This window comes from Cherax quadricarinatus, chromosome 68, assembly GCF_038502225.1.
Source record: "Cherax quadricarinatus isolate ZL_2023a chromosome 68, ASM3850222v1, whole genome shotgun sequence".
NCBI lineage: Eukaryota > Metazoa > Arthropoda > Malacostraca > Decapoda > Parastacidae > Cherax > Cherax quadricarinatus.
Window position 1 is genome coordinate 7179827 of NC_091359.1, and position 16772 is coordinate 7196598.

The 16772-nt window shown below is 37.8% G+C and overlaps 2 protein-coding genes across 4 annotated transcripts in view; one reads left to right on the top strand and one right to left on the bottom strand.

Moving 5' to 3' along the window:
* Positions 1 to 16772, top strand: part of LOC128697779 (uncharacterized) — a 340573-nt gene that overhangs the window by 38705 nt on the left and 285096 nt on the right. For all 3 annotated transcript variants that reach the window (XM_070099646.1, XM_070099648.1, XM_070099647.1), the window contains exon 4: positions 8386 to 8490. In XM_070099646.1, coding sequence (XP_069955747.1) covers positions 8386 to 8490 — 105 coding nt within the window. The remainder of the gene's footprint in view (positions 1 to 8385; positions 8491 to 16772) is intronic.
* Positions 2301 to 3027, bottom strand: LOC128697780 (uncharacterized). The gene is made up of 2 exons (XM_053789684.2): positions 2899 to 3027; positions 2301 to 2633 (listed from the first exon to the last, which is right to left on the bottom strand). Exons 1-2 carry the CDS (start codon positions 2902 to 2904, stop codon positions 2337 to 2339), a joined length of 303 nt encoding a protein of 100 aa, XP_053645659.1. The 5' UTR covers positions 2905 to 3027; the 3' UTR covers positions 2301 to 2336.

Here is a 16772-nt window from a genome sequence, read left to right on the forward strand (position 1 = left end):
CACTGCTGCCTGTTAAGCTTTCCCGTAAAGTCAGTGCCACCCAGTTGCCTAATTTCCTGCCGTAGGTAGGGAATCACCAAGCCCCAACCATTCAGTTGAGTGAATGCATGAGGGAGTTATGAGCTAAGAGAGGATAAGGGTTTTGGGAGACGTGTACTGTATTCAAGTGAGAGACTGTTCTAGAGTGTGTAGTAAGAAAATTTTGAGTGCCTTGGGTAAATAAGAATGTACAGTTCCCATGAATGGGCTTTTTCATAGAATTGGATCATTCAAAAGTTTTGCTGAAGGCCGACCAACGAATTGGTTCAATCACCCAACATTTTTCTAGCTCGATGGCCTTCTCATGCCCAGGCACCTTTATTCTGGTCATTACTTCTTATGAATGACAATGTTTGCCAGGTTACACAAATGTGTTATGGAGATATGGTCTCTGAATTACAAACTGAACCCAAATCTGAAAGTTATGCAGACTTGCTGAACTTTTTATTATTAGAGGTTCATAGTTGTACGGGATCTAGGAACGTTAACTGCTGCATACGTATAGGGACGACTGTACCTTGAATCATGTTTGGAAAGATGTTCACTAATACAGTGGACCCCCAGTTAACGATATTTTTTCACTCCAGAAGTATGTTCAGGTGCCAGTACTGACCGAATTTGTTCCCATAAGGAATATTGTGAAGTAGATTAGTCCATTTCAGACCCCCAAACATACACATACAAACACACTTACATAAATACACTTACATAATTGGTCGCATTCGGAGGTGATCGTTATGCGGGGGTCCACTGTATGTACTATAGTATGTTTTAATTTTGGGAGTCTGAGCAGTGAAAGGGTTAATGGCAGGGGTCTCTTGGACAATAAAAAGGTTAATTTTGGGGGTCTGGACAATGAAAGGGTTAATTTGGGGGGCGGGGAGTGTCAGGATAGTGAAAAGGTTAAAAATAGAAAAAGTTGAAGAGGTGAAATGCACAGTGAGAGTAGCTCATTCGACTATGTGTTGGTAGATACAGATTTGAAGAGCAGATGTGTTAGTTTTTATAGGAGCTGTTGATGTTTCCTCATGATTGAGTGGTAGCTTAAATAAGAGGAAGGTAAATTACAAAGAGAATGGTATCATTTGGTAAAAGGAAAGTAAATTAGTAAAAGTTGATAATGCCTGCAGTGTTACCCTTTAATGAGACCAGCAATCCTGATCAAGTGCTAAATGAGTTATTTCTTCTGTGTCACGCTCAATACCTCCTTGATTGTCATTATTTTCCTCCCTTCTACAGTAACCCTGCTGACTTCAGTATGGTACTGTATAAATTTGGTAAAATTACTGACAGTGTTAAATGGACATGAGCAACTAATGAGACATCACTGCTTTGTTTTGTTCACCAGGAACTTTTATCAAATCAATATTGGCCTGATGAAGCTCTTGTCACTTCAAACAAACTGGCCGTATTGCACCAAGGCATGGTGGCCCAAAAAGAAAAAAAAAAAAAGTTTCTCTTTTTTACTTTAGTAATGTATACAGTAGGGCCCCGTTTTACGGCATTTCGACTTACGGCGTTCCGCTAATACGGCGATGTCAAATTATGACCAAAATTTGCTATACAGCAAGTGGTCTTTCAAATACGGCACGCCCCACCTGGTTTGTTTACATTCTCCATGAGCACGTCTATTGTCTGGAAACTTTCCAAAATTTCAAGTGTTTTAAAGTTATTGCATATTTTATATGTACTCTGATAATTATGCTTATGTGTACCTGTACCTAAATATACTTACACACTGTGCTGGTGTGTAGGTACACATTAAAATCACTAAGAGTCTCTCTACTCATGATGCCATAGTAATATTATGTAATAATAATCTTTCTTGGGCACATTAGCCCTTTGTCGCGCAAGGGGTCCGAAAATTTGAAATTCGAACTGAACTCCCTATGGTGGATAGAGTAACTCAATACAAGGTCACTGATCCCATATAAATTGATTTCTGATGGTTAGTTTTCGAGCAATTGCTAATCTCCGAAGACCGAAAATATTCGGCTGCGCCCGACAAAGGGATTAAAAAATTTTATGTTGCAAACTTGCAATTGTTAATAAAACACACCAAAACAATTTTTTAAATTTAATATACAAACAGACAATATAAAAAACATAAATGGAACTTGTATCAAAACATTTTTTAATTGTTACAAAAATATAAAAAGGAAGCAAATATCAACAGTGCCAAATTGCAAAGTGATGCAAGTTTCAATCCCTATATTCCTGAGATTCATTTGGAAGACCAATGATTCTATATTGCTAAATGGAAAGATGGAAGTCTGAGAAACAATTTCTATCAGTCTTTATGAAACTTGAAGAGCAATATTCTCATGGATCTCTTCCTCATCCGGGTATTCCTCAATCCTAAAAGTTCTCTTTTTCCTCATTACTTTCTGCTTTTTGGCTGGCCTTTCTTCCCTTTCTTCCTCCTCATCATCACTTGACATCTCTGCATCCTGTGCATCCGGTGGCAAGTATTCATCACCACTATCCAGCAATTCTGGTTCGTCTACCTCTGGTTCCGAGTCACTGTCTTCAGAAACGCAGACATACCTCGACCTGCTGGTCGACTGCTCCCCATAAAACAGCCTCTCATGGAACTGGAAGGACAATAGAAACCTCCTGTATAAATCCAGACCACTACAGAGTTCATATATGCAATTGAAAATTTCTTATAAATATTTATTTGACTAAAATTGGACATTCCCGGAAACTCGCGCAAGACCGAAATAATTCGGTCTAAAATGCTTGCACTTTTTTCAACTGCATGCTACACTCATATTATGCTTCACACGGACTTTAGGTATATATCAAAATATGCCTAAACTATTCATGTAAGCACTAAACACAACAATCAGTACTTACCGACATTGTAGAATGTATAATCCAAGAGTAGATTAGTAAGGGTGGAGGGAAAAATGCGTGTGTGGGCGAAGCCAAGCCACCAGTGTTTATATTTTGATCTCTCAACCAATGGGAAGGCGGCAGAAGCGAACTGTACTTAGCTGAAGAGACTCAGGGAAGGCTTGTGATTGGTTGGAACTAAAAAATGGGAAGCTGGCCGCGCAGGGCACGGAGTATGACACGCGCCAAAAACACGTAATTAAGACCGAATTTTTTTTTTAGATGTCTTATTTTATGTTAATAAAGACATTTTCATTAATCCATCTATGATATTTTCTTCGAAATTATATAAGAAACACGTTACATAGCATATAAACATTATACATACTCCCACAGAATAAAAATTGACACAAATATGAGATTTGTTTACAAAGCGGCTCTGTAGGAGTGTTGGAAAAATTACGTTTCTTCTAGTCAAACACTGGGGGATACTAACTGTAGATAAATATACCTTTCGTATGCCTTCACTCTATATATAGCAATTCACGACCCTTGTGGGTTTAGTGCTTCTTTTTTATTATGAGTATAATAAATAAGGGCAATGTGTGGTGTAAATATTATGCAGAAAATTCGGAGTGTGGAAATTAGGAAAAGGTGTGGAGTTAATAAAAGTATTAGTCAGAGGGCAGAAGAAGGGTTGTTGAAGTGGTTTGGTCATTTAGAGAGAATGGATCAAAGTAGAATGACATGGAAAGCATATAAATCTATAGGGGAAGGAAGGAGGGGTAGGGGTCGTCCTCGAAAGGGTTGGAGAGAGGGGGTCAAGGAGGTTTTGTGGGCAAGGGGCTTGGACTTCCAGCAAGCGTGCATGAGCGTGTTAGATAGGAGTGAATGGAGACGAATGATACTTGGGACCTGATGATCTGTTGGAGTGTGAGCAGGGTAATATTTAGTGAAGGGATTCAGGGAAACCGGTTATTTTCATATAGTCGGACTTGAGTCCTGGAAATGGGAAGTACAATGCCTGCACTTTAAAGGAGGGGTTTGGGATATTGGCAGTTGGGAGGGATATGTTGTGTATCTTTATACGTATATGCTTCTAAACTGTTGTATTCTGAGCACCTCTGCAAAAGCAGTGATAATGTGTGAGTGTGGTGAAAGTGTTGAATGATGATGAAAGTATTTTCTTTTTGGGGATTTTCTTTCTTTTTTGTGTCACCCTGCCTCGGTGGGAGACGGCCGACTTGTTGAAAAAAAAAAAAAGCAATGAGTGTACTGTATATGCATTTTATCACTGTTTCAGCATCTTTGTAAATTATGTGTGGGTAGGGGTGGCCAGGAGGGCTACTACACATAACTTCTTATAGTAAATGCTACTCACCTTTTGCCCTACATTAAGACTACGAATATTTTGAGGTAAATAATGAGTGTACTGTGTGTGTATTTTACTTTTTATTTTTTTTAATGCCTAAGTTATTGCTAACTTAATATATGTTAGTGTAAACGTGTTATCTGGCATTTATATGCATTTATAAGTGGAAAAAATGGCGTTCTGCTTTCCAGCAGTAGCCTGGAATCTAACCTGCCATATAAGTGGGGCCCTACTGTACAGGAGAAGGGGTTACTAGCCCCTTGTTCTCGACATTTTAGTTACTTCTTACGACACACGTGGCTTACAGAGGAAGACTTCTGTTCTACTTCCCCATAGAGAGTTCTGGTCACTTAACTTTATAAATTTATCATTAATTGTTCTTGTGTTTGTTTACTGGACCTTAAAATTATATATTGCAGGCAATATTAGATATTGCTGACATCAGTATTATTTTTTATTATTTTTTTATCATCACACTGGCCGATTCCCACCAAGGCAGGGTGGCCCGAAAAAGAAAAACTTTCACCATCATTCACTCCATCACTGTCTTGCCAGAAGGGTGCTTTACACTACAGTTTTTAAACTGCAACATTAACACCCCTCCTTCAGAGTGCAGGCACTGTACTTCCCATCTCCAGGACTCAAGTCCGGCCTGCCGGTTTCCCTGAACCCCTTCATAAATGTTACTTTGCTCACACTCCAACAGAACGTCAAGTATTAAAAACCATTCGTCTCCATTCACTCCTATCAAACACGCTCACGCACGCCTGCTGGAAGTCCAAGCCCCTCGCACACAAAACCTCCTTTACCCCCTCCCCCCAACCTTTCCTAGGCCGACCCCTACCCCGCCTTCCTTCCACTACAGACTGATACACTCTTGAAGTCACTCTGTTTCGCTCCATTCTCTCTACATGTCCGAACCACCTCAAGATATATAACTGCTATATAACAAATCCGTCAGAGTGCATAATGTTTTGAGTTAGCTAACTCAGGGGAAGCTAGTTTATTCTGGTATATACAAATACAGTTACATAAATTATTACACATAGCAGCATATGTGTAGAGAACCTGGGATAAACCCCCTCTCCCCCCCCAAAAAAAAAGCCAGAGTAATTTATTTCCATTGGGGTCTTTTAAATTTCCATTGAAGTGGTAGTGGCAGTACTATGTATTGTGGCAAACGTTGCAAGGATAGTGTTGTGCAACACCACAATGCCTGCCACTACTTACTACTACAAACAATCATGTTCACTTAGTGACCCTCTCAGACTTGAACTTTACCTATGACTCAACTAACTCAAAGTATTAGTTAGGTACTTAGTATCATAACAACAGTAAGACTGGATAATAAGTAAGTAAGTAATGTGCTCATATTTAGATACATGTACACTTATGTACAATTATACCACATGGTAACATATGTATAAATTACCTAGAATAACCCAAGATAGTCCAAGGGAATTATGTCCATTAGGGTCCATGTAATATCTTATTATTGAAGGCTTAGCCGTTGCACAACAACATCCTTGCAACACTTGCCATGTAGCCAAATCTACCACCTCCTTAATTTTCCTATTTTACTAACCTTCTATATTATATAACAGCAAACTTGGTAAATATTTCTTGCATCTCTAGGGTACACATTTATACATGAGTTTGTGGCACGTATATGACAAGTGATCTTATTTATTGTTGTTTGATCTCTTAAATAAAATATTGAGTGGGTAACTATGGGGTACAACGACCGTTAATGGTAACCCACAACTGCACCAGTCTTATTATGAAGTTATCTTATCACTACTACTGCTACGCGCCATCCATATTGCATATGCGGTACATACGTATTGTTAACTATTAAGTTAGATTATAGGAAATATTATTTGAGTACACGTGTCCACATAATTCCGTCATCTTTACAGATTACCGTTGAGTACATCTGTCTAGATTTTCTTAGTTTCGAAGATTTTAGTTTATTTCATGATAATATATATAGATATTTCTCAGTTATTACTCGTATCTTTGAGAAGTACGTTTAGTCACGTGGCAGTTGAGATTTTAATGTTGGAAATAAAGATAAGAAATATTGATAAGTGAGTAGCCAGGGCCGACCCTGTAACATTATTGGAACAAGAGAGAACATCTGGCAACGTTCCACACCTCCGCGTGTTATGTTTCCAGTCTCGTTCACTGTCTCCCAATGTATACCTCGACGCTGAATAATTATTCTGCCCTTCATAGTTTCTTTATATAATATAATTAACATTGCCGATGAATGTGGAGGATTGTTTTAAAATAAAGGCCACTTTATATCTCCGCACTTACTTACGATACGGAATTATTATGGCTGTTAATCGAAGTCCAAGCCCATACTACCTAACTGAAACCAGATAAGAATTTTCAACGTTTGCTGCATAACCTTATTTTATTATCTACATCCTTTGTATATTAATAAACATAGTAATATTGAACTTTCACAGTCTCTTAAGTGAAAAATAAATATCCATCACCGAGATTAAACTCGACGTTTTGTATATACGGTAAACGTAAGCCTTTAAGTTTTTTTAAGAGATGTGGGTGTCCCATGACGGCCATTCTAAATGCGTACAAGAACCTGTCCTTGAGAAACCAAACATGGACCATACTGTCGACAATTGAGCAAAACTTGCACATATGCATCTTCTACCCACTTGACAGCCTTACTAGTGCCGGACAATAACTGAGGTATGTAATTAGAATGTGCCCAAATGCGTGATGAACGTTGGAATTGTCAAACGTTTGTGGTAAATGTGAGGAAAGTGGGTGTTGGTTGTGAGGCGGCGGGTGCGCAATGGCGAGCACAAGGCCGCTTTTATGACTCTATTGTCCTCTTATACTGGTGTATATCCCACGTAGGAACACTGGGATGTCTTGTGCTCGTGTTAGTGCAGCGGGGTAAAGATGAACACTTCCGGAACACGGATGAATTAACCTGCAATAAACGTTTTGTAATTAGTAATGTAGGCCTGTGTGGCAGCCAGACTACGTTGTAAGGCGTAGGCTGTGACTCACCGCCCCGCCATAATACATCTCCCACACTACATAATATAGCCTTCCTGCCACTTAGTTCGGCCTGCCTGGCAACACCACCACACTCCAACAGAACGTCAAGTATTAAAAACCATTTGTCTCCATTCACTCCTATCAAACACGCTCACGCATGCCTGCTGGAAGTCCAAGCCCCTCGCACACAAAACCTCCTTTACCCCCTCCCTCCAACCTTTCCTAGGCCGACCCCTACCCCGCCTTCCTTCCACTACAGACTGATACACTCTTGAAGTCATTCTGTTTCGCTCCATTCTCTCTACATGTCCGAACCACCTCAACAACCCTTCCTCAGCCCTCTGGACAACAGTTTTGGTAATCCCGCACCTCCTCCTAACTTCCAAACTACGAATTCTCTGCATTATATTCACACCACACATAGCCCTCAGACATGACATCTCCACTGCCTCCAGCCTTCTCCTCGCTGCAACATTCATCACCCATGCTTCACACCCATATAAGAGTGTTGGTAAAACTATACTCTCATACATTCCCCTCTTTGCCTCCAAGGACAAAGTTCTGTTATATATTATATTATATATTATATATTGTTGAATGGTGACATCAGCATATATACAGGTCCATGCTAGATGGGACCTACTTGCATCCCACTAACATTACTCCATGAAGAAATCTTGTTAACTGGTTCAGGTCGGCCATCACTAATCCAGTAATCAGTTATCCGGTTCCATCAGTAATCCGGCACTAATTTCTGCTAGCATAATTTCAAATTTCATCATTATACTGACTCAAATTTCATCATTATACTGGCTCAGAAATTGTGCAGATGGTTGTAAATCCACAGCAGCAAGCCAGTGGAGGAGAAAGCAGTGATGAAAATGAGGAAGATGGTGGGTTAATTAAGTGTATTCTATCTTGACCACTCTGTAATCCAGCAAACTCACTAATCTGGCACACTACAGGTTCCAATGATGCTGGATTAGTGATGGCCAACCTGTATATTTTCCTCAAAATAAATTTTGTTATTTTTTGAAGCCACTGTTAAACAATTTTGGCTCTTATGCTGTCTTTTAATGGTAGTGTTTTCTTTTTAGTCTTCAGATAACTGGGATGGTGACAGTGACTTGGCTGGTTTTGCTGGAGGTGAGGGTTACTCTGAGAGCGGGCTGGACGATCAGGGAGACTCGGAAGTTCAGGGGGTGAGTGTTGTGCTCTTTACTTTCAATGCTTTTGGCAGTAAAGGGCTTGTAATTACAAAAAAATGGTACTGTGCTATTATGAAAGTTGAGTAAATTTCTATTATGGTTTATAAAATTTAGTCTTCATTTGAGATCACCTCACTGGTGGTACAGGTACTTAATATCACTGTTAATATATCTTTCAAATCCTTTACTTCCAAAATGTCACAAGAAGGTAAGCTTGGTTTTTGCCCAGTTGAATTTTTTATGCAAGTGCATACCATATTTTGGTATGGATAAATAGTATACTTATTGATGATTTTAATAATTGTGTAACTAAGCTTATTTTCATTGTTAGTAGTTGTAAGTAGAAAATGGGACCAGAATCATCAAATTGCTACTTTTGTTGATCTGTGTAAATATGTTTATATTTTAGATGGTAGTGTGTGAATGTACTGTGCATAGTTGACTGTTCTTGATGGTCAGAAGGATGAGGAAAGAGCAAATGATTTTTTGATGCAAATACTGAGATTGTAGATACTTTCTTTTTATGACTGCTGAAAGAATATTTTATTGCAAAAGGTTTGAATCAAAATACAGTGCTTTTTAGTCACAGTACATTACTGTAAATAGGGTTTTAGAGAGTTTCAGTAATTTGGCAGGTTACCGGTAGCTAATCAACAAATGTGTAAATAGATGACGTGCAAGAAGCTCAGAGATGTTGTATGTATATTGTGGGCAGACATTAAGTTGAGATAAGAATCTATGAGGAAGTTATATTTAAAAATGAATTGATAGCAGTGTCACTCACATAGATGAATAAAAGTAACTTGTTACTGGATCAAAAGTCTCAAGAAAAATCTCATCTGTTGTGTTCTTTTAAGTACATAATTGGCAGATATACAAAATGTATTCCGAATATGAAGATACAAGAAATATAAAAAATGTTCATCTAGTTCTGTATCTATGTGCTAAGTTGCAGTGGTGCAGAAGAAATGCATATGCCAGAAACATTGAGATTTAAAGGAGGCAAATAGTAATGAATCTTAGTAAGAAAAACATTAGTATTATTGAAAGTGCACACATGATAATACAGAATGTAAAAGTTAAACCAAAATGCTTTTAAAGAAATAGTGTAGGTAAAAGAATGTTTATAAATAGGTGAGGCACCGGTATTAAAAGGCAGCTCTATAGCCTAATTTTTCAACTTGAATAAGGTTATTTATGAAAGAGATGAAAAACTGAAGATCCTGAGAGAGGACAAATTATATACCTCAACTATATAGTGCAGCCATACTTTTTCATTTGTATAAAGCATTATTTTTGAACATTGCATTAAGGTGGATACTGGAAGATGTTTAATTATGTCTCAATAATGTATGGTGTGAATATACACAGAACAAGAAGTAAAGGAATTTGAACGCAATGTGGTGTTAAAAAAGTACTCTGTTATTAGGAAAGTAGAAGACTGGTTGTTAAAAAGGTGCAAGGTAGGCTGAACAATAGAATATGAATGTGGGGTTAGATGATTAGTAATGTAGGGGACATCAAGGAAGGGTTTGAAGAAGAGTTTAGCTTGTTTTGAAAGGTAGTAGGGGTCAAACATCAAGCAGGCATATGTGGACATGCGTCAGATTGCAGTGAAGGAAAGTGCTTTTTGAGATTTTACTTGCATGGTAGTGTATTAAGGGTTTCAGGAATATTGGTTACTTGGATTTGAGTTTTATCAGATGGGAGTATGAAGCCTGATGCCTGTGTTTTCAAAGACAGTTATTGAATGAAGCCAGCATTTTGAAAGAGTTATTTTGTAATGAGACAACCATTAATAATTTCACAACAGCAATGACAAACATCGACTGGCAAACTGAGCTAGAAATCTCTACAGATACTGACGAATGTATTAATAATGTTCTTAAAAAGACCCAATGTCTCTATAACAAGCACTGCCCTAAAAAAACTAAACAGATCATAGCTAAGAGATTGAACAGTCCCTAGCTAATGCCCAGCACCCTCAAATCCATAAATATGAAGCACCTATATGAAAAACAGTACAGAATGGGTCAAATAACCAGGGACCAAACAAAACGTTACTCATCAATTCTGACCAGCCTGATAAGAATGGCAAAAAAATTGTATTATGAGAACAGATTATCCAACTTTAAGTTGGATAATCTGTTCTCATAAAGATATCAGGATATCAGGAAACAGAACAATCAGACTAGCAAAACCAGGTGAACCCCCGCTCCCACCGACTGAAACAGCAAACAGACTCGATGTTTTCTTCTCCACCATAGGAAAAAACCTGGCGAATAAAATCCCAAGCTCAAACACCCCACCTAATGACTTCCTCACTGGCACCTACCTGAATACACTATTCCTATCTCCAACCAACCCAACAGAAGTCTCACTTATTATCAACACACTAAAGAACAAGGCAGGAGATGTAAATAACTTGATACCCTTTATATACAAAAAAAGCTTCACAGGTACTGATACCAGTTATTGCAACACTCTTTTAACAAATCCACCGAATCCTCTACCTTCCCCACAGTTCTCAAAATAGTGAGGGTCACCCTGATACATGAAGGAGGAGATCAAGCAGACCTGAATAACTATAGGCCAATGTCCAACTTACCCCTTCTCTCTAAAATCTTTGAAAAATTAATTCATAAGCAAATCTATTCTTATCTCCCACAACATACTCAACCCCTGTCAGTTTGGGTTCAGGCCTAATAAAAATACGAATGATGCTATTATACACATGCTAGAACTAATATACACTGCACTTGAGAAAAAAGAAGTCCCATTAGGAATCGTCATTGATTTATGTAAAGCTTTTGATACAGTTAACCATGATTTGTTGCACATAAAATTATCACACTATGGTATAAGAGGGCACTCCCTCAACTACCTAAAGTCATACCTTAGCAACAGCAGTCAATATGTGTACACAAATGGAGCAAACTCTTCCACACAACCAATTACAATTGGTGTCCCATGGGAACAGAACTACAGATGTTCCACTTAACATAATGATAAATGGTTCACCTATCACAAAGCTCACAGAGGGTAAATTCTTAGGAATCCACCTTGATAATAGACTCAAATTCCAAACACATGTACAACAAATTTCCAAGAAAATCTCCAAGACTGTAGGCATACTATCGAAGATACGGTACTATGTTCCACAATCAGCTCTCCTTGCCCTATATCACTCACTCGTTTACCCCTATCTCACCTATGGAATCTGTGCATGGGGCTCAATAACAATAAATCATCTCAGACCATTAATTACCCAACAAAAGGCTGCAGTCAGAATGATAACAAATTCCCCCTCCAGGCAGCATACTCCACCAATATTCAAATCTCTAAACTTACTGTACAACACATCCATACTTATTATTGTGCCTATTACATACATAGAACACTAAACTCAGATATAAACCCTCCCCTCAAACTTCTTACCAACCTCAACAGGACACACGACCATAACACAAGGCACAGATCACTTTGATGTTTCCCGTGTCCATCTTACACTATGTAAAAACATATTGCACATAAAAAGCCCAAAAATTTGAAATTCATTACCTGTGAATACAAAAGAAACACTGTCTGTTTATCAATTCAAGACTCTTCTTAAAAAAACACTCACCCAAAACTAAATAAATATTGAATCCCGTGATCCTATCAACCTATGTTTTTAATTGTAATGCTACAAATTTGTACAACTGTAATGCATCATAATTGAAATGTTCAAATTTCATTGTTTAAAATACTCAATTGTACTTCATATTGTAAATTGTTTACTGTAATTTTTACCACTGAATCTATCATTGCTTAGTTAATTTTAAGTTAATTTTAAGCATGCCCATAATGCTCTGCATACAAGGGGCTATTGGCATGTACACTCAACTACTATAATTCCTTGTACAGCTAAAAAATTATTATTATTGTTAATTTAATGGGCTATTAGATCATGAAGTGCTTACAGTTCTAGGACAACTGGGGAGTAAGTGATGAATTTATTTTCTGCTTCAGATAACTTTGCCATGATGGTAAATAATTAAATTTATAAATTAGGAGATAAAGATAATTTATAATATATATTAATAGTATACTATAGTAACATAGGTGCATGATCATGCATATGAAAGTTAGGATGATAATCGTTAACCAGGCAAATATTTGGCAGTTTTAGGGATAGCAAATAAAAGTCCTAGCCTTCAAGATAACTAATTCACTATGGATTCAAAATGGAAAGACAAATCTTATTTACAGGTATGGCAGTGTAAATGGTTGACAACGAAAGGGAAATACTCTAGATGTGGTAGAAATTGAATGTAGCATGAATGACATATTATGGGTAGGGATGACATTTAAGGAATATGAAAGTACAGACATTAGTTTCCAAGAAGGAATGTGCAAAAGTGTTATGTGAGGAAAGGTCTGTGTGGGGCACATAATTTTGATATAGAGAAGGCATACGGATTATGTTTGGTAAGTAATACTATTTCTTATACATTGTAGTAGATACTGTATTTCCACTTTAGATGATGATGGTCTCATTGAACAAATATTGGTTATTCAGTTTTAGTTTTATTATTTTTATTGTATTTGCTAGTCATTCACAACATCAATTGATGTTAGTATAATGACTGGTAAAAAAGCAGAATCCTGAGTGAATACAGCTGATTATTTATTCTTGTTAAATTGAATGTTAAAAGTAATGTGGTATTGGAAACATTTATTAACTTGAATTGTTTACTTCCAACAAGTTTTATTTCTGAAAGTGGTAAAACAGACCGTTCTGTAATGAAATTTGATAAGTGAAAAACTCAGGAAGTGGGGTGGGGGGGGGGGGAAGAGAAATGAAGCTTTAAATACTGTAAATGCAAGAAAGAGTACACAGTACATTTATCGGGAAACTGTATGTTGGTTTTCAGTTTCATAAAAGTGAAGCAGACTCCAGGATTGCTCACATCTGAGCAAGCAAATACAAATGAGAAAGTTGAACAGATTAATTATGTTAGCATTTTTCTTTGAATGTGGTTTGCTAGGCTGCAGCTCTGTATATGGCTTTATATACCTGTATATACCTGCTGTATGTGTACTTGTTGATTCCAGGGGTCATTGCCCAAACTATTCCCAGACCAGACCTCCTGGCTGCTGGCTAGATCATTTACTGCTTGTTCTTGCAATGTGCAGTTGAATGTAGGTACGGTACCAGTCTGGCTGATGAAGCGCTGAGTTGAGAAACTCAAGGTGTCTGTTGTTAGTTCCTTCTTTTGTATGAGTGAAAATTTTTGGGCCCTTCGCAATTATTGAATTAATGTTCCTCTGCTATTCCTGTGTCGTATTTGCACTCTACTTAGCCTCTCGCTCTCAAAGGAAGTAGATTTAGTGTGCAGATTTGGAACCAATCCAGGTAGTAGGTTGGTAGACAGCAACCACCCAGGGAAGTACTACCGTCCTGCCAGATGACTGCGAAACAGAAACCTGTAACTGTTTTGCATGATGGTAGGATTGCTGGTTTCTTTTTCTGTCTCATAAACACGCTAGATAACAGGGATATCTTGCTACTCCTACTTACACTTTGGTCACACTTCACAGATACTTACACTTTGGTCACACTTCACAGATACTTACACTTTGGTCACACTTCACAGACACGCACATGCATATATATATTCATACATCTAGGTTTTTCTCCTTTTTCTAAATAGCTCTTGTTCTTCTTTATTTCTTCTATTGTCCATGGGGAAGTGGAAAAGAATCTTTCCTCCGTAAGCCATGCGTGTCGTATGAGGCGACTAAAATGCCGGGAGCAATGGGCTAGTAACCCCTTCTCCTGTAGACATTTACTAAAAAAGAGAAGAAGAAAAACTTTATAAAACTGGGATGCTTGAATGTGTGTGGATGTAGTGCGGATGACAAGAAATAGATGATTGCTGATGTTATGAATGAAAAGAAGTTGGATGTCCTGGCCCTAAGCGAAACAAAGCTGAAGGGGGTAGGGGAGTTTCGGTGGGGGGAATAAATGGGATTAAATCTGGAGTATCTGAGAGAGTTAGAGCAAAGGAAGGGGTAGCAGTAATGTTGAAGGATCAGTTATGGAAGGAGAAAAGAGAATATGAATGTGTAAATTCAAGAATTATGTGGATTAAAGTAAAGGTTGGATGCGAAAAGTGGGTCATAATAAGCGTGTATGCACCTGGAGAAGAGAGGAATGTAGAAGAGATTTTGGGAGATGTTAAGTGAATGTATAGGAGCCTTTGAACCAAGTGAGAAAGTAATTGTGGTAGGGGACCTGAATGCTAAAGTAGGAGAAACTTTTAGAGAGGGTGTGGTAGGTAAGTTTGGGGTGCCAGGTGTAAATGAAAATGGGAGCCCTTTGATTGAACTTTGTATAGAAAGGGGTTTAGTTATAGGTAATACATATTTTAAGAAAAAGAGGATAAATAAGTATACAAGATATGATGCAGGGCGAAATGACAGTAGTTTGTTGGATTATGTATTGGTAGATAAGACTGTTGAGTAGACTTCAGGATGTACATGTTTATAGAGGGGCCACAGATATATCAGATCACTTTCTAGTTGTAGCTACACTGAGAGTAAAAGGTAGATGGGATACAAGGAGAATAGAAGCATCAGGGAAGAGAGAGGTGAAGGTTTATAAACTAAAAGAGGAGGCAGTTAGGTTAAGATATAAACAGCTATTGGAGGATAGATGGGCTAATGAGAGCATAGGCAATGGGGTCGAAGAGGTATGGGGTAGGTTTAAAAATGTAGTGTTGGAGTGTTCAGCAGAAGTTTGTGGTTACAGGAAGGTGGGTGCGGGAGGGAAGAGGAGCGATTGGTGGAATGATGATGTAAAGAGAGTAGTAAGGGAGAAAAAGTTAGCATATGAGAAGTTTTTACAAAGTAGAAGTGATGCAAGGAGGGAAGAGTATATGGAGAAAAAGAGAGAGGTTAAGAGAGTGGTGAAGCAATGTAAAAAGAGAGCAAATGAGAGAGTGGGGGAGATGTTATCAACAAATTTTGTTGAAAATAAGAAAAAGTTTTGGAGTGAGATTAACAAGTTAAGGAAGCCTAGAGAACAAATGAATTTGTCAGTTAAAAATAGGAGAGGAGAGTTATTAAATGGAGAGTTTAAGGTATTGGGAAGATGGAGGGAATATTTCGAGGAATTGTTAAATGTTGATGAAGATAGGGAAGCTGTGATTTCGTGTATAGGGCAAGGAGGAATAACATCTTGTAGGAGTGAGGAAGAGCCAGTTGTGAGTGTGGGGGAAGTTCGTGAGGCAGTAGGTAAAATGAAAGGGGGTAAGGCAGCCGGGATTGATGGGATAAAGATAGAAATGTTAAAAGCAGGTGGGGATATAGTTTTGGAGTGGTTGGTGCAATTATTTAATAAATGTATGGAAGAGGGTAAGGTACCTAGGGATTGGCAGAGAGCATGCATAGTTCCTTTGTATAAAGGCAAAGGGGACAAAAGAGAGTGCAAAAATTATAGGGGGATAAGTTTGTTGAGTATACCTGGTAAAGTGTATGGTAGAGTTATTATTGAAAGAATTAACCCTTTCAGGGTCCAAGGCCCAAATCTGGAGTCACGCACCAGTGTCCAAGAATTTAAAAAAAAAAAATTTGTTATTTTTTCTTATGAAATCGTAGAGAATGTTTTTGTGAAGGTAATAAAACAAAAAGTATGAAATTTGGTGGAAAATTGACGAAATTATGCTCTCGCGAATTTTGATGTGTCAGCGATATTTACGAATCGGCGATTTTGCCGACTTTGACTCCCATTTTAGGCCAATTACATTATTCCAATCAACCAAATTCTTAGCTATTTCACTAGTATTACTTCCATTCTATCGATTGAGCACAAGAAATCGCCAAGTCAACTGTTTCAACTACAAAATAAAGTGATCGGAAATTGTTAATTTGGCCAATTTAACACAAAGTTCAAAATATTCCAATTTCAAAATAGGGTCCAGAATGAACAATGTAGGCATTCCTGGCACTAAACTAACATTTCCTCTGTTCATTAGTTATGTTTTGAGGCTTTACAAAGAAATTCCATTTTGATTTTTTATTCACATAATGAATTTTTATTCACACCAAAAAATAGAAGATTTACTGTTATGCAATACTGTAATAATTGTATAAATATCATCACCATATTTGTGAATGTATATTAGACCCACCAGCTGGCGTGTATTAGACGTATGATGTCGTTTGTTTACTCTTGAATATCGGCAAAAATTTAACATTTCTGCTATTTTGAGCTCTGTTTCAAGCCATTT